This window comes from Mirounga angustirostris, unplaced genomic scaffold (assembly GCF_029215605.1).
Source record: "Mirounga angustirostris isolate CCGP_5_RB_7025 unplaced genomic scaffold, mMirAng1.0.hap1 SCAF_15, whole genome shotgun sequence".
Taxonomy (NCBI): Eukaryota; Metazoa; Chordata; class Mammalia; order Carnivora; family Phocidae; genus Mirounga; species Mirounga angustirostris.
In genome coordinates, this window is record NW_026991723.1 from 71583544 (window position 1) to 71601792 (window position 18249).

At 38.9% G+C, this 18249-nt stretch overlaps 1 protein-coding gene across 6 annotated transcripts in view; it reads right to left on the reverse strand.

Moving 5' to 3' along the window:
- Positions 1-18249, reverse strand: part of SVEP1 (sushi, von Willebrand factor type A, EGF and pentraxin domain containing 1) — a 192873-nt gene that overhangs the window by 65533 nt on the left and 109091 nt on the right. For 5 of the 6 annotated variants that reach the window (XM_045882896.3, XM_045882895.3, XM_054509341.2 and 2 more), the window contains 11 exons: positions 16890-17051; positions 16406-16497; positions 15181-15277; positions 12937-13050; positions 11583-11696; positions 10564-10765; positions 7531-7688; positions 6291-6492; positions 4295-4470; positions 1148-1272; positions 56-179 (listed from right to left, as the gene is read on the reverse strand). In XM_045882896.3, the coding sequence (XP_045738852.2) occupies positions 56-179; positions 1148-1272; positions 4295-4470; positions 6291-6492; positions 7531-7688; positions 10564-10765; positions 11583-11696; positions 12937-13050; positions 15181-15277; positions 16406-16497; positions 16890-17051 (1566 nt within the window). The remainder of the gene's footprint in view (positions 1-55; positions 180-1147; positions 1273-4294; positions 4471-6290; positions 6493-7530; positions 7689-10563; positions 10766-11582; positions 11697-12936; positions 13051-15180; positions 15278-16405; positions 16498-16889; positions 17052-18249) is intronic. The other variant, XM_045882897.3, reaches the window with a different exon arrangement.

The window sequence follows — 18249 nt, forward strand, 5'->3', positions numbered from 1 at the left end:
GGAAAATCTCGGAGTAGTCAAGAGATGGCAGTTTACAGAAGAAGAACATTCTAACCAGAACAGAATATGCTCTTGTAATTGATCTTCACTTTTCCCACAATTCCAGACAGGAAATCAGGCCAGGCTAACACATTTCCTTTTTTGAGTTCCTCTGGGCATGAGGTAGCCAGTGATTTCACCTGGAAGTTTAAACACACGTCTTTAGATAAACCTTATTTGATTCAATATGACAGAGTTATTATACCCTCATTGAGTCCTCTTGAAAACATTCACAGATCTGAGGGGGAAGGTGGTGAAAGGAAGGAGGCTTTTGTACAGTATGATTTCAGGGGTAACAGAGAAGTCTCTTCCCTCCCTCTCTCTCCTCCATCCCCATCCTCCCCTCTCCCAAATATGCCAGTTGCCAGATAGTCTGAAATTCTGACTGAGAAAAAAGCTCTGCAGTTTATTAAGGTGTTATAGAGGTTCCCCACATCTCATTCTCCTGTGTGCTGCCTCTGATCTAGAGGTGGGTAAACTGAGGCCTGGGCAAGTTCTGCCACTATAATAATAAGGGTAGACTTCTAGAAGCCCTCGCTTTGGGCAAACAAGACCATGATGATACCTGCCGTGCTGTGTGTGATCATGCCGAAACTCTACTATGCTATCTGTTCATCCTTCACAGATAAGAAAACCGAAGCTTCGGGAGATGGAGTAACATGTTCAAAATCAGCACTACAAGGCTGTGGTCCAAACAGGGATTTGAACCCAGGCTGTCAGACTCCAGACTGGCTTTAACCACTGGCTCCTGTTACTCTCTAAGCATCGCCTTATGGCCAGCCCTCAATTTCTGCATCTTTAGTCAGAGGGATGTGAACCAGTATTCTCTCTGATTCTCTCCAGCTTGGAAATTACAAGGTCTCCTAAAATAATCGTGTCTAATGAAATTTAAAAACATCACCAAGAAACTGAAAAGGGGATTAATTGAAAGTGACTGCAGATAACCTCTGCTTAGCTTCGTCCACGACCATAGCATCAAATGAAATCGGTGGTCAAGTCTGAAAACCCAGAGGCTGCAGTAAGATATGGGATCATTAGTCTGTTCACATTTTCACTAGGTTTGTACCTTTGTATCTCATTACTGTCATACACTGAAAATGGAATTGACCTGCTGTGGAGACAGGACATAGTCCCAGAGGTTCAGCTGGCTTATGGAACCCACAAAAGACTCAGCTGGGTTGAATCCCTCTCCTTTTTGGTCTTGTTCTTGCCCAACAACTAAGGCACCACCACCTAAAGAGAGGAGAGAAATAAGGAGGAAAATTGACTTCATGTCTGTTATTCCAAACATGCTAACTTAATGAAAGCACTGACAATATAAAGGTATCAGGGAAAATTGTTGAAAAACCAAATTACCTACATTTACTGTATGTTTTACCTACAAGGACAAATTCAATATTTTTTCTAGAGCAACTTAAAAAATAGTCAGAGAGGGTTTAGAATATTATACCAGATTTACAAACATTTAACTATAAAAACTACACATATATATATGTGCATGTGTATTTTATGTCAACAAAACAGGTAAGTTTTATTTTGCCTCCTTTATTCCAGGAAGTTACCCTCCATGACAGACTACCAGTAGCTGCTCTTCATTTTCTTCTTCGTAACCCTGAAATGCTTAAATTTCTATCACCAATTCCAAGGTGACCTCTAAATTTGCCAGTGGCTACCTCACTGCCAAATTCAACGGAAACTCACATTCACCTCTGGTGATTTCTCTTTCTTGTTGGTTCCTACTGGGCTATTTCATTCTATTAAACTGTCCTTCCTGGATGTACTGGATGGTCTGTGTTTGCCCCTCCAGAGACACCTGCCACCCTTCTCAACTCTGCTTTGCGCCCTCAAAGGCTGACACCACCTGGTTGCCTTGTTCCTCTGGCTTCTGTTTATACCTGGCTAATGGAAGGATCAACCCAAGATAAGGAAGTGGGATGAAAGAGAAGCTTAATTTCCTGGATACCTTCCTCCCAGCAAGGTTTAGGTTTGCCTACATTCTGGCAACAACTCCCACTCCTTGTCATTTTGGGCCCATCTCTTGTGCCATTCTATTGTTGCTAGTCATGAGTGTGTTTTACTTTCATATTTTGGTTCTCTTAATCTTGCCCACACCTTTGCAAATCGTCCCTTCCTTAAACTCTCTTTAGTTCTCCTCCTTGGGGATACCACCTGTTCCCTGCCAGGGGCTGGGCTGATTCCACTTTCTTTTCATGAAGTCATCCTTTCCTGGTTCTTCTTGAACCTTTGTGCTCATTTTGCCTCTCTTCTCTGCCTACCTCTTAAGATGCTGAGGCACCTAGGCTTCCACCCCTGGCCTCCTCTCTTCTTCCTTCAACAATCTCCCCATCTGATCTCACTCACCTGCCAATTGATATATGTAGAACCCCTTTTCATGATTTCCCAAAACTATGTCCTTTTCTTATTAATCATTAAAAATTAATACACGTACGGGAGAAAATTTGAAAAAATAAAGCATAAGGAATTCCTCTTATCCAGAAAAAAAAATCATTTAACAGTTTTGTGTATTTCCTCCGAGGTTTTATTTTTATTATTTTTTTAGTATATGCGTATGTGTGTGTGAGAGAGATTTTAAAACACACAACTCAGGATCATACTATATATGATGTTTGAATCTGGCTTTTTCTTCTTGGACATGCTCTCATTTCATGAGTTTTAATAGCTATTTTATATATGAATGCACAATAATCCATACTTTGCTTAATTAGTTAATTAAACTACCATTTCTTATTGGATATTGGAGTTGTTTCCAAGTTTGGTACTGAAGTATCACTGAGATAAATATATTGATACATGAGTATTTATTCAGATCACTGATTATTTCCTTTAGTCTGATTCCTGGTAGTTGAATTGTTGGTTGCATACCAAGGGTTTCTCTAAGGTTCTTCTTTTTTTTTTTTAAAGATTTTATTTATTTATTTGAGAGAGAGAATGAGATAGAGAGAGAGAGCATGAGACAGGGGAGAGTCAGAGGGAGAAGCAGACTCCCCGCTGAGCAGGGAGCCTGTTGCGGGACTCGATCCCCAGACTCCAGGATCATGACCTGAGCCGAAGGCAGTCGCTTAACCAACTGAGCCACCCAGGCGCCCTTCTCTAAGGTTCTTGATGAAAGTTCCTAAATTGCTTCCCAGAAAGGTTGCATCAGTTTTCATACCAGCACTCTAAAGTGTCTGCTGTGCTGAATCCTTGCCAATCACATCCTACCACTAAAAACAACTCTGTCAATTTGATATAAAGTGGTATCAACCTATGTTTTTAGTTGCATGTAGTCCTGTGATTAGAATTCAAACCCAATATATCTAAAATCAAATAGAAATTCTTCCTTCACTCCTAATCCCTGCTCTGATAATTGTCCTTGTTCCTAGAATTCCTCTCTCAGATAACAGACTCTTCAATGGACCTACTCACCCAAACTGAAGCCAGCCATTCACTAAGCTCTGTCAACTGGAGCTCCGCAATATTTATGGACTCCAATTCATTCTTACTGCTGTGGTCAGACAACCATCTCCTTGGGTGGCTACTATTACAGTCTCTGTGCTTTATTTTCCTATCCCTGTAACCTATTTTCACTCTTCTATCAGGTTTTTCTTTTTTAATATAGAGAAATGCTTTTTTTTTTAACCATAAAGGAAATATATGTTCATTATGAAATATGGGAAAAGAATAAAGAAGAAAATAAAAGCCACTTGCAGTCCCACTATCCAGAGAAGAGATAGTTGAAAACAAGAATACTTAAACACCAAAAGGAACCACCGCCCCACTTCACCTGATAATGTCACTTCCTGTTGAAACACTTTTAATGTTTCCTTATTTACTACAGGGAACCTCTAACTTTCCTCTTCATAAAAGACAGTGTTAGCAGTGCTCCAGCTTATACACTGGATATACTTGTGTCCTATGTAAACAATCACAAAACAAAACAAGCAACCAAAACATACCAGTAATTCCTCTCCTCCTTGGAAGACAATTTAGTGACCTTCCATGGTTAACTCAGCCTGCATCTTGCTAGTCTTACTATAAGTCCCCAAATGCATTTCTTACACAGAGTGTCACACAGTTCACCTAGGAAAAGCTTGTAATAATTCACAGTCTGGGTAATCAGGGAGTAGAAAATGGGAGAGATAACTGTTGACCTTTGTGTAGAACCAAGGACAAAAAAGCTAGCAAACTTGACGTTCATCTAAGCGCCACCACGTCTGGCATCTAAGGGAATGATATTCCTTTAGCTAAGACATACCAGGTATGGGTGAACCAACAGAGAGGCCCACACCACCGTCAGATAGTTTCCCATCAATATAGACCTTCCAGGCTCCATCAGAACTCCTCCAAGTGATTGCAATGTGATGCCAACGGTCATCATTCACGGAGGGACAGTCTGTTATCTTTTCCTTGCCATTCACATAAAGAACCCAACTGTGAAAACATTCCAGGTAACAGAGTCATCAGTCATACATCGTAATCTCATCTATGGGGCACGTTACTATTTTTCTTCTTTTCCTTCTTTTTCTTTTCTTTCTTTCTTTCTTTTTTTTTTTTTTTTTGTATGTAAAGCACTTCGAGGACAGCCATTACTTCTTTTTCTCCATTGGTCACATTTCATAGAGGGAGAGTTGATTTATAAATGACACTTTATTGTAGTTCACTGAAAATTAGTTTATATTTCTTAGACACGAAGGGATAGGAAATAGTCTTAGGATAACGAGAGAAGTTGATCCAAGCTGAGATAATTTACCAACTGTCTATTCCGGAGGGAGTGAATCAAGAATGGAAGGAATGAGAGTTGTACAAACATCAGACTGGTTTCCTTCTTTTGGAATGGATGTTTTCCTAAGACCAGAAACTAACTTCAGAGGTCTCACAGAAAGTGAGTTCTCTCTCTGGGTTGCCAAAGCAGTCATATGGCAGACAAAGTATGTCGATCCAAAGGCAAGCCTAATTGGAACTAAACAAAGATGACCAACAACAAGAGGTTTTGAACAACCATGTCACTTTGGGGAATATCAAAGATATTAAGCAGTTTAAAGTGAAATATCTTCAAAAGCAATTGGAGTAAAAGAAAAAAATTAGGGAAAATTGATAAGGAAGAATTCATTGAATACCTCTCTCCATATCTTCTTAGTCCTTATTCATAGATATTTATGGAAAAAAATGGTATTTTTATAATACTAATTGCTTCCCCTTTGTGTTTTCCCATTTTCCTTCCCTATTCAAGTGGATAACAGGTTCTCTCTTTATATATATTTTGCCTCAGGGGAGGTTTGTGTAAATTTCTTGGATTTTGTTTTTGAAAGTTTCCACTAAGAAGAATAGGGTTTGAGGTTGGGGAGAGTTCTACCAGAATAGTGACAGTCCCATGGACTGAGGAGAGGCAAGAGGGCTCAGTGGAGCCTGCACCCTGCTCAGTAGCAATGGGACAGAAATTTGGGTAGATCTTAGATGAAAAGGCCACTACAGAATCTGTCTAGATTGAAGGTTGTGATTCCACATGGCAAAGAGCTGTGATTCTGAAGGACCTGCAGGGGCTGAGGCAGTTCATAGCCCAGTGATAAGCACTGTGGACAGAGTGATGGAAGTCCTAGCCAAGTCTGTGGCTCTTTAGCAAGACTCTGTGGGTTTCTGACAATCTGTGAGAATCTAAGATAGGAAAAGCACTTAGTAGGGAAAGAAGGAGGGAAACAACCAAGGTTGGTCTTTCTGACAGCCCAGAGAGATGCGGCCCTGCAGTTGAATTAATTGATCCAAAGAGAAATAAACATCATCTTATACACCTGAGTCTGTAGATGGATTCCTATTTAATGTATGTGTCTCCCATGGGTCAATAATGTCACTGAAATCCTTGAACCCCTGCAGGCTTTGATATATAAAAGAAAGAGCATCAGTCTTAAGAGTCAGTCTGAGACTTAGCTCTATCACTTCCAGGGTGTGAGATTTGGGGCAAATCATCTAGTCTCTCTGAAACTTTGTTTTACGACCTAGAAAACCAGTTCCTCAGGCCACTGAGAAGATCAGATGAAGTAACACTTAGCAAAGAGCAAAACATAATCCGTGCATAAGGCGCTATCATTGAAACTTTGCTCTCTTACAGAACGTGTCCAGATGCTCTATTTGACCATTGTCATTGCTATCCTGCTGGAGCACCTGACTCCCTTGCTCCTCTATCCCCCACCAGTGTCAGTTCTAACTTGGTCCCAGGATAAGATCTAGAGTATGGCTTTCTTGACATTTCTGCTTACCCATTATAATCGGTCAGGAGGAAGGTATTGTCACTGCCATTCTCAAGTGCATAGGAGATTGGTGTTCCATAATTATTGGTGTCATTGGATTTCATCCAGAATGTGCAGCTTACAGCCCAGAGAGATGGAAGCACACCATCTAGCATGACGTAACCATAGATACCCGAAACTTCAAAATCCAGGTTAAAACCTGAAGACTGGTCTGCAACAAATAAGAAAGGTGTGTCGACCGCGGCACTTGGGAGGCATTTTTCAATTGTCTAAGGTAAGCAGCGGATTTGCAGTACTATTGTCAAGGAAGCCCATTTCAGTCAATATGATGATGTGAGAAGCAGTTTCCACATTAAATATATATTATTTACAAAATATATAATGCATTCTTTTAAGTAAAAGAATCAGTAACTAAGATAGGGAAAGCACTTAGTAGTGTAACGAAGCAGAGAAACAGGGACTAGCTGGAAGGAGAGATAGAATTGGGAAGTTAATAAAGACAGGGGAGGGCGCCTGGGTGGCTCAGTCGGTTAAGCGACTGCCTTCAGCTCAGGTCATGATCCTGGAGTCCCGGGATTGAGCCCCGCGTCGGGCTCCCTGCTCGGCGGGGACTCTGCTTCTCCCTCTGACCCTCCCCCCTCTCATGTGCTCTCTCTCTCAAATAAATAAATAAAATCTTTGAAAAAAAATAATAAAAAAAAATAATAAAGACAGGGGACAGTAACGCATGTCTGTATGGTGATGGGATGACTCCGTAAAGCAGGGGAATTGAGGCTACAAGAGAAAAGGGGGGCAACTGCAAGGGCCACATTCCACCTCTACTCAGGGCCCTCATTCTTCCCTATTTCATGAGCAATTCAGCTCTGCCCCAATCCTGCATACCCCACTTAAGAAAACAAAAGTCCCACAGCTAAAAGACTCCAGCACCCTGAGAAAGCAGCTTAGCTGAGTCTCAGACATGTCTGTGGACTCTGAACTCCTAAATCAAGTGTCCTTTCTAAACATGTAGAAGGTGAAGAGTTCTACTAAATTCAATTTTCTCTGTTTCCCCTCTGAGCTTCATTTTCCTCACCTTTGCTATTGGGGATAATAGTACCTAGTTTGCTGGATGGCTGTCAAAATTAAATAAGTATAAAATGCTTAGCATCATTTTTGGTATGTAGACAGTGCTCGGAACAGGTAAAAATTGACATTGTTATGATCTCATTATTTTTAGTATTGTTATTAATAACACTGAGCTCATATATACCTGTTTCACACCTGCTGCCTGAAAATCCCGGCTGACATTTACAACTGTATGAGTTTAATTCATCCACGCAGGTGGCCTGATTTCTACATGGGTTAGACTGACATTCATTGATATCTAATTCACAGTGTGGCCCCGTGAAGCCTGCTGCACATTGGCACCTGAAAGAAACAAAATGTTATTATTATTAATGTTAGAAATGCATTAGAAGGGGCGCCTGGGTGGCTCAGTTGGTTAAGCGACTGCCTTCGGCTCAGGTCATGATCCTGGAGTCCCGGGATCGAGTCCCGCATCGGGCTCCCTGCTCGGCAGGGAGTCTGCTTTGCCCTCTGACCCTCCTCCCCCTCATGCTCTGTCTCTCATTCTCTCTGTCTCAAATAAATAAATAAAATCTTAAAAAAAAAAAAAAAGAAATGCATTAGAGGAAGTCTCCCATTTATGACAACATTGTGTCAACAGACTTTGAAAACTGAAAGGTCACAGATGCAGAGAACAGACTGGTGGTTGCCAGGGTCCGGGTGGGATGGGAGAAATGGGTGAACTGGGGTTTTGCTTTGTTTTTAATTTAGATAAATTGAGTAAACAACTCTGAAATGATGAAACATATTTTCCACATCAAAAAAGTACCTTAACTGTTAGTTACCTTTTTTTTTTAGTTCATTTAATTAAACCCGTTTAAGACAATATATATCTGAAGTGTTGTAATAGCAAAAATAGAGTAGGAAGTGGTTCTGGTCCAGGCAAATTATTATTTACACACCGGGAGTTTCTCTCCCCATAGAAGTGCTAGGAAAAAATATAAAAAGTTCACATGCTGTTCCAAAGGCTTTATATATATTAAACCAGTCTTTATAACAATGAGGTGACATTGTTATCATTCCCATTTTACAGATGAGTAAACTGTGGCTCAGAGAGGTTAATCTGCCCAAGTCTCCTTGTTACTAAGTGATGGAGTAAGATTTTAAACCCCATCTAGTGCCTTGTTCTTAATCAGTATGTGGTATAGTCTCTGTGGTATGCAACGAACCATTTAAACCTATCGGAATGGAAAATATATCTGATAATATCAAATGCTGACAAGGGTGTTTTAAACTGGGAAATCTCACATAGTGAGTAGAACTACAATTTGGCAAAGTTGATGGTCTGCATTCCCAGAGCCTGTATATCCATTTTGATTTACGTGCTCTAGGAAACTATTGCACGGTGCAAAAGGACACATGTAATGAACATTTATAACAGCATTATTCTACATGTTTATGAAGAGAATAGGAAAATAAACCATGGTATAATCATTTACTGGAATACTAATCAGCAGTTAAAATAAATAAACTAGAGCCAAATGTATCAACCTTGACAGCACATAATGTTGAGTGAAAACAAAACCCAAATTGCAAAAGGATGTATATAGTATAATACCAATTACGTAACATGGGAAACTATACTACGCATTGTTTATGTAGTAACATACGAAGTCTGAATGAGAAAGACAGACACCGACTTCAGAACAGTGGTTACTACTGAGGAAGAAGAGGCATGTGCGTGCGTGCGTGCGTACTGGAGGAATTCCAAAACTATCTTTAAAAGGTGTTTTTTTAAAACAAGAGATATGAATCAAATATGGCAAAATGCTAATGTTTGATAATTACCATGATGAGTGTGTGACTTTTATTGTTCTTGGTAATTTTTTGTATGTCTGAAATATTTTGTAATTAAAAAAGGACCTGTCCAATACATGATAATTAACATTGTCATTAGCAGGTTTACATTGGAATTGACAGGGGGAGGTCTTTACTGAGTTCTCTGCATTTGATGATAAATCTATTTTGGCTAGAATTTCACTCATCTTTATCTGCCCATGTTTGATATTCTAGCAATCCAATATCCTTGTCTATGAAATAGGTTCACTTTGGGGACAACCAACATTCCCTTTGAATTAGGAGAGTTTACGTTCACCTTTCCTCTAGTTAGGATTTAGACAAATTTGGTATTCATCAATTGTTTTTGACTCTGGGGAGAATTTAGAACTCTTGTTATCTGGAAATGTCTCATTGCTTCTGGTTAGGTCAGAAGATGTAAAAAGCCTATGAAAAGATGAAGCTACACTGCTAAGACTTCCTTTCCACATCAAGAGTGAAAGTCTCACCGGCAGAATGGGTTGCCTATTTCTTCTGGATCATGCCCTGGGTATTTGTTGGGGGGACAGTATTGAAGGGGGCTGAACCACAAGAGGACTGGGAAATGTTGCAACTGGGGTACTCTTTTCCCCCTTCCTTTTAACTTTTATAAACTTCCAGAGACAGTGGCATGTTGAGGATAATAAAGTTCCCTAAGATTTTGCAAGCAAGACCGGTCCATCTTTTGTACTGCAGAAGCCACAGACCCTTCAAGGGGAACAGGATGAGTGTCAGTTGTCAAACTGTGCTCTCCTGGCACCCCAAGAGCTGCCTCAGAAAGACGAAGTATGTCTCCTCTACAAATACTACTGTTTTCAACCACAAAAGGTTAGGTTTTATTATTTTACTTGTTTCCATTCATATTAGATTTCTTAAGAACCAAGGGTTACTAAAATAAAAGAAAAATGTTTGAAAACCACAGACATAGAATGTAGACTGGCTCTGTGACAGGTTGATGGCACAATTCCTTTTGACGTTAGCTAGTGCAAAAACTCCGGCTAAAATACAAGACACTTGACAATGAGTTTTGTCTAGTGCTTCGGTATTTGTTTCTGTGTTACTCTGTTTCCTTTCATCTTTTATGACTTCCCAAGTACACAACGGTGGTTTCCAAATCCGGCTGTGCATTAGAATCATTAGGGAACTTAAAACATACAGGCTGCCTATTTAAAAACTACAGACTCTACCCCAGACTTAGTGAATCAGAACCTCAGGTGGTGGGGAAAATCTACTGCCGCCTATCCTTGGGCTAGAATTAGGGAGTGGCTGACTTGGGACTTGAAGTAATATTCCATAAAGGCTGCAGAAGGACTAATGGTTGAGAAAAGAAAACCAGTGCAAAGAACCAGGCTTAGGGTTTTACCTGAAGCTATTGGCACCATCTTTACAGGTAGCTCCATTTCTGCATGGTTGACTGAGACACTCATCCACGTTTTTTTCACATCGGGTACCCAAAAATCCAGGAGGGCATTTGCACAAGAATCCCCCAACTTGATCTTCACAGACTGCATTATTTAAGCATGGGCTTGACTGGCATTCATTGACTTCTGTTTCACAGTGCAGGCCTGGGGACGAAGCAGGGTGAGAAAGAGCCCAAATGTTAACTAACCCCCCTGGGAAACTAGGATCGAAGTGTTGACTTCTTGAAGGATGTCGCTCCTAAAGCATCGGAATGGAAGCTGCCGAACTACTGGCCTCTCACACTGGTTTGAGATCTACTCTTGAATGAGCTTTGGCTTTTGTAAGTCATTTTAGGATTGTGTTTTGGATAATCTGCTCTTTTGATCTTAGGTCTTTCTGAAACTAACATTCGTAACGGACATCTAATTGAGACTATGTTAAAAAATAAAACTAGGAAATTTAGTTCAAAATTTTCCTGTTTCTTTGACCTTGCTTTTTTCCTGTTTCTTTAACCTTGCCTTTTTCCTTCACTGGTCATTTTTTTGGGGGAACTCTCTCTTTATAAATCATATATATAATTTATATATATGATTTATATATATGATATATATCATATTGTTTAGCATCTATTTGCAATATGATCTTACATGATTTATTTCCAGTTCCTTCTTGAATGTTTATCTTAGCATACAAGCTCTTGTCTTCTCTATGTCTCTTTCTCTGTCTCCCTCTCTCGCTCTCTCTCACACACACATACACACACTTTTTTCTAAGCTGTTTGTGAGTAACTGCACCCCTGATGCCCTTTGACCCCAAAATACTTCAGTGTGAATTTCCTCAAAAAATAAGGACTTCCTCTTGGATAATCACAGCATGGTTACAAAATCAGAAAATGAACATTAACATAATATAATGTTTAAAAATGTAGTAATTTGTGGTGCTTTGCAGGATAATATGCCAACGCAGGAAGAATGGGCTCACCTGTGTATCCTTTCATACAGGTGCAGCGATAGCTAGCCAGACCATCAACGCAGGTTCCTTTATTTAAACAAGGACTAGAGTAACACTCGTTTATATTTTCTTCACATAGTTTCCCTGCAAAGAATCACAGAATATTTTAGCTTGGAGAAGACCTGAAAGTTATTTTAGACGAATAGTTTTCAAGTAAGCTGTTCAGGTGTAACAGCAGAACAATCAGAAATTGTGGTTAATATGTTTGTGAAAAACTTTGCCAAATAAACTGAAATAAAATGTTTTCTTCCATTCTATTTATTGCAAAAATTTTCTAGCAAGAAAACTGACATTTTCAACATACAATGGAAAATGATAACTATGAATAGCTAGCTTTTTTTTTTTTTAGTTAGGATGATAAGTGTGATCTATTATAAAAATTTTATATTATTTTCTAGTTGTTCACCTCTTTGTTGAATTTATTCCTTCAGTTCTTAAATATGACTTATTTATCTACTAGTTGCAGGTTTATACCCTTAAAAAACATCCCCAGTAACCCACTCCCAGCACCTGACAACTACCATTCTACTATCCATTTCTTTCTTTTTAAAAAAAATTTTTTTTTTTTTATTTGAGACAGAGAGAGAGAGAGAGCACAAGCGGGGAAGAGGGTCAGAAAGAGGGAGAAGCAGCTATCTGCTGAGCCCGACATGGGGTTCGATCCCAGGACCCCGAGATCATGCCCTGAGCCGAAGGCAGACACTTAACCGACTGGGCCACACAGGCGCCCCTCTACTATCCATTTCTATGAGCTTGCTTTTTTTAGATTCCACATAAAAGTGAGATCATACAGTATGTCTTTCTCTGTCTGACTTATCTCACTTAGCATATGCCCTCAATTTTTATCTCATGTTGTTGCAAATGGCAGGATTTCCTTCTTTTTATGGCTGAGTAATATTCCATTACATATAACTCAATCACATTTTCTTTATCCATTCATCCCTTGAGGGACACTTAAGCTTGCTTCTGTATCTTGGCTATTGTGAACAATGCTACAATCAACAAACCTTCCAGATAATGATTTCATTTCCTTTGGATAGATATCCAGTAGTGGAATCACTGGATCATGCAGTAGTTCTATTTTTAATTTCTTGAGGAGCTTCCATACTGGTTTCCATAGTGGTTGCACCAACTTACATTCCCACCAACAGGGCACAAGGGTTTCCGTTTCTCCACATCCCCACCAACACTGTTATCTCTTGTCTTTCAATAACAGCCATTTGAACAGGTGTGAGGTGGTATTTCACTGTGGTTTTGATTTCCAGCAATGAAATTTTAATCATTCCAAGGTTTATATTGTAAAAACAAGAAACTTTCTTCTTACCTGCGTAACCAGGCGGGCATTCACAAATGAATTCCCCAATTAGGTCTTTACAAATTCCACTGTTGAGGCATGGCAGTGAGCTGCATTCATCAATGTCTGTTTCACACTTTAAGCCTGAAATGCAAATGAAATACTGAAGGACAATCAAAGAGTGGGATCAAGAGAAACAGAACCATGATCATTTAAAGGTAATTATCTCAATAATCTGAATTTATAGGGAGTGGTGGTGGTGAAGGAAAGGGCAAAAATTCCTTAAGTGCTATCATCTAGTTAAGTATTTAGTGAAAGTACTGCCTCTTTCTAGAGATTCAAGATATCTTGGGGCACCTGGGTGGTGCAATCAGTTAAGCATCCGACTCTTGGTTTGAGCTCAACTCTTGGTTTGGGCTCAGGTCATTATCTCAGGGTCATGAGATCGAGCCCCGTGTCAGGCTCTGTGCTCAGTGTGGAGTCTGCTTGAGTTTCTCTCTCCTTCTCCCTCCACCCTGCTCTCTCTCTTTCTAAAATAAATAAATAAATATTTTTTAAAAAGTTATCCTTATAAGGAGGGGAGCCTGAGTGGCTCAGTAGGTTGGGTTTCTGACTCTTGGGTTTCAGTTCAGGTTGTGATCTCAGGGTCCTGGGATCTGGGCCCTGTGTCAGGCTCAGTCGGTTAAGCGTCTGCCTTTGGCTCAGGGCATTATCTTGGGGTCCTGGGATCGAGACGGGGTCCTGGGATCGAGACAGCCTCCTGAGATCTAAGAAAGCAGACAGGGAGTCTGCTTTTCCCTCTCCCTCCCCCATGGTTCCCCCCCGCCTTACTCTCTCTCAAATAAATCAATAGATAAAATCTTAAAAAAAGGGAAAGATATCCTTATAAGGATACATAAAAGGTAGCAGAAAATTCCAAGTTAGAAGCTGGGGGTGGGGAGGACAGGGAGGAAGACCTGGTAGCATAAAATTAGTTTCACTCCAAAGTGAAAAATGTAGAGTCATATATACTTGCTATCAAGGCCATTTGGCTGAGGAGTGGGGGTGGGGCTAAGTCCTGCCAGATTTCAGCACATATGCAAGGTGTCCCAGAGTGGGGACATATCTTCTGATACAGTGCACATAAACTATCTGTGGGCTAGCTCTGCCAGAAATCCATGTTCTTCCTCTACACCAGGGAATCTCAAAGTGTGGCCTCTGGACCAAGAGCATCAGCAATTACCTGGGAATGTGATAGAAATGAAAATGATCAAAACTTCTCTAGACCTATTGAATCAGAAATTCTGGGTTAGAGTCTAGTACTCTGTGTTTTAAGAAGCCCTCCAGATGATTCTGATGCACATCAAAACTTGAGAACCACTGCCCAAATTATGCCCTTTCTCAACCACCACTTGCTTACAAAATTCTGGGACAAGATCCATTATTTCTTATGGAATGTCAGGACAAAAATTTTTATAAAAATTGAGACACACACAATATACATATAAGCAAGCTGAAATAAGTGGAATGCCAATATTCTTGATAGCCCTGGGCTACATTCGTCTTCCAGTTTTCCTTTTGCTCATTTTGTGGTGAATTCTTTTATTTTAATGCCATCTTTCTCATTGAAATGACATTTCATGTTAGCTCTACAAAAGTAAAAAAAAAACGCAAAAACTGCATTTCTAAGAGAAAATAGTGAATTATTTGAAATAAATTACAATTTTAAGATATAATTCATTTCCCCCTCAAAAATTTTATTTCTGAACGGAACTGGAATGTGAATTACACTATAAGAAAACATAATTCTTATATAATTTCTACATAATCAAGTTCAAAGCCATATTGTTTTTCCAAGAACGGTTTCCAGAAAGATAGAAACAAAGCAACAAATCATAGCTATTCATAAGAACTTCCACTAATGTGAAGCCTATTAGAGAAACTGGAGTTTGTTTAAAAATATTTATGCTGGACAATCTGTTCTATGTTGGGTAACATATCATACATTTAAGTGTGTTAGAGTGGAACCTTGGCCTCTGAAACTGCATTCCTATTTAGATTGTGAGCTATGATGTGACCTTTTCATAGAGAAGATGGTTCTTTATTCTTCCTCCAAAATGTGCAAGGAAAACTGTTATTTGTAAGATACGTACACTTTTTTTCACCTTGGTTTATCTTGTTCAACCAAACTTTTATGCATTGATATAGTCCAATGTATTTATCTCATAGTTTGATGTGCAAACCACAATGATTTCATCTGAAAAATATACTAAAATTTGCATTCGTCTATGTTACCTGTATATCCAGATGGACAGAGACAAACATAACCACGCCCAAGCTGTTGGCAGGTTCCACCATTGTGGCAGGGGTTTAAGAAGCATTCATGGAAAACCTACCGGTGGCAAAAAGAAATCTATCAGAGACAAAACACTTCAGTCATTTCGAAGCAATGCTGACTATGGAGTTTGAAGGTTTGCAGTATTAGACAGGTGGTTCCTTTTTCCACGTGAGTTCGCTCAAGCTAGCTGGACCACTGCCTGCATAATGTTGGTGCCTGCCACATATGGACACATATGATACATATTATTCTTGAGTGATATTCTTAAGTGATATTCTCCATTTGAGATGCTTTAAAAGTATAAAGGATAGGGCCCCACCCCAGACCAGCTAATCAGAATCTCTGAGAGTGGGATCTGTGAATCCTTATATTTTCAAGTTGGCCGGTGGATTCTAATATGTCTTCAGGGTCACTGCTCTAGTGGTTCTTACAAATTTCTGTGTCTGCTAGGCTCAGTTTCAAATATGACTTACAAAGCCCTTAAAGGCCGGTATGTTTGGACAAGACCGTAGGAAGTTAAAATAAGAAATACAACTTTATTATCCTCCTTAAAAATACTTAAAGCCAAAGAATTCATCATGACATTGGGCTAGGTCTATTCAGAGTAATGGTTGAATCTACCAAAATAATTGGTCTTCACTAGTCTTTTTTTTTTAAAGGAAAACAATTAGTTACGTTCATGAGTTATGTTTCTTAACATACATTATTCCAATAAATGATCTTTTTTTTTTCCTGACAAAAAATTTAAATAATTTTCATGAATGTTGAGTACTCTTCCTGCCAACCAGCAAAGGCCTTTGGCTAAACCAAATGCCTCTTACTCAAATGATGGGTTATGCTTGAGGTAAGTGTTAATTATTAGTGAATTTAAAGGTTCCCCACATCTACACATTCTCTATGCCAGCCACTGTTGGGGAAAAGCCCCAATTTTTTGGTAGTTAGAACTTTCCTAATGCTGCATTTTTGGAAAGTTCTTATTAGAAGTCACAAGTAAATACTATTATTCATTGATAATGTTCCTGAGACTTCCAGGTCTCAGGATATTCCAGATATTCCTGGATTCCAGATATTACTCTGGTAGTTTCAGCTCCGGTAGTTTTCCTCTGTACAGCATGTATAATGACAGAGTGTTTTTCCAAACATTCCACTGGAGAAGATTGTATAAGTATAAAAGGGACTTGCCTGACTGCTGACTTCATACTTCTTTTTAATATGTCCAGGAGAAGCACGGGGTACTATACTTTCCTCTGCTGCTGAGAATGTTGAGCTAAAAGCTAGTAAGATTAATAAGAAAACATGAGAAAACCATATTAGTGTGTGGTACATATTGCCCATAAGTAGATTCTACCTAAATACTATGGTCAATGTTCTAGTTCTCAGAGTAGGTAAAGTCACATGTATTTTGTTTTAGGAATAGTAAAAAAGAGAGTATATAGATGGATGGGATACATCATTAAATCCCAGACTCTCAGAAAGAAACTGGGAAGTTATCAAGTTCAACGCTGCCAAAGTAAGAATCTTTGAGTCACTGTCATCAAAAAGGCCTCAAAAGACCAGACACCCAAATCCACTGAAAATAGTGATATTCAGAATTGAAGCTACGACGAGACAAAGACAGGTCTCCAACACATGGGATTACATAAGAAATGAAGTGTATCTTTCTTACTGGAGCAATCTGTGATGGATCTGGTACCACTGGTGGCTGTAGTTCCATGAAAGGGACAAGATAAGCAGAAGGACTTTCCTGAATTGGGTTGGTAGTAGTCTTGAGGACATGGATAACAGGGCATTAGTCCAGAACGAGAGAATTCTCCTACTGGACAAGGTACTGCAAAGGTAAAAAATCATTTGTGAGTCCAAAACAACATAGTTTACTTTTAAAAGAAGTGCATTAACCCTCACTTGTAAGAAAGCTACTGAATTGCTAATATATTCTCTTGCACATATTTAATACCCATACTATCTTATCACCCACATAAACATTCTGTTGTTTCCTTCCTCTCTTAACAACACACATTAACTCAATAAAAATTTGAATTGATCATGTAATACTGTATTCTGAGTTTTCCACTTTACATGATATCCTCAGCATTTCACAAATTGTTAAATAACATGGTGTTTAATAAAAGAAAAATATTGCATGCCATTGACAGGACATAATTGAGACACATTTTCTCTACCATTGGACATTTAGGTTGTTTCTATTTGTTAGCTATTATAAATAATGCTGACATGAAATTTTCTGCATAAACCTCTGATTCTTTCCTAGGGATAACCGTTGAATTTGAACAGCTGAATTTGAGTAGTTGAATCTATAGGCCTAAAGATAATGGAAAATTTAAAGCCAATAATATATAATGTCAAATCATCAAAAAAATATGGTTCTAACTTATAGCCCCATTAGTAATGTATGGAATTGCTCTTACTGCATACTCATTACTGATAATGATCATTTAAATACTTTTTTTCAATTTGAAAGTGAAATGGAATTGCACTGTTATTTTAACTTGCATTTCAATGATAAATTAAGTTCATGTTTGTCAGAAAATTGTATTTCTTCTGTGTTGTTCTCTTCTGTATGGGGAAGAGGGCTTTTTTTTTTTTTTAACTTTTAAACCTTTTAATGTCATTTTGTGTTAGACATGCTTTTTATAAACAACATCCAGTTGAATACTGTGATTTAACCAAATCTGAAATTCTCTTGCTAATAATTGGTAGAATATTAACCAAACAAGAAATAGCTTCAAACATAACATGAACCTGCATTTGCTTTGATAAATTTTAGTTGCTTTTGGCAGAACTACAGTGGGGCAGACCAGTCATGACTCAATCTTTGGGTTGGGATTTTAGATTGTGACCCAAAGATGAATTCAACATGTTCTTTTCTTGTATGAACTGGTCTCATCTGCATGAGCCCTTAAACCATTATGAACAGAGAAAAACCACTAAAACTATTAAGACTTGTCTCGTAAATTTAAATAGAAGACAGAATGCAAAGAAGTAGCTATTTGGGAATCTCAGCATAT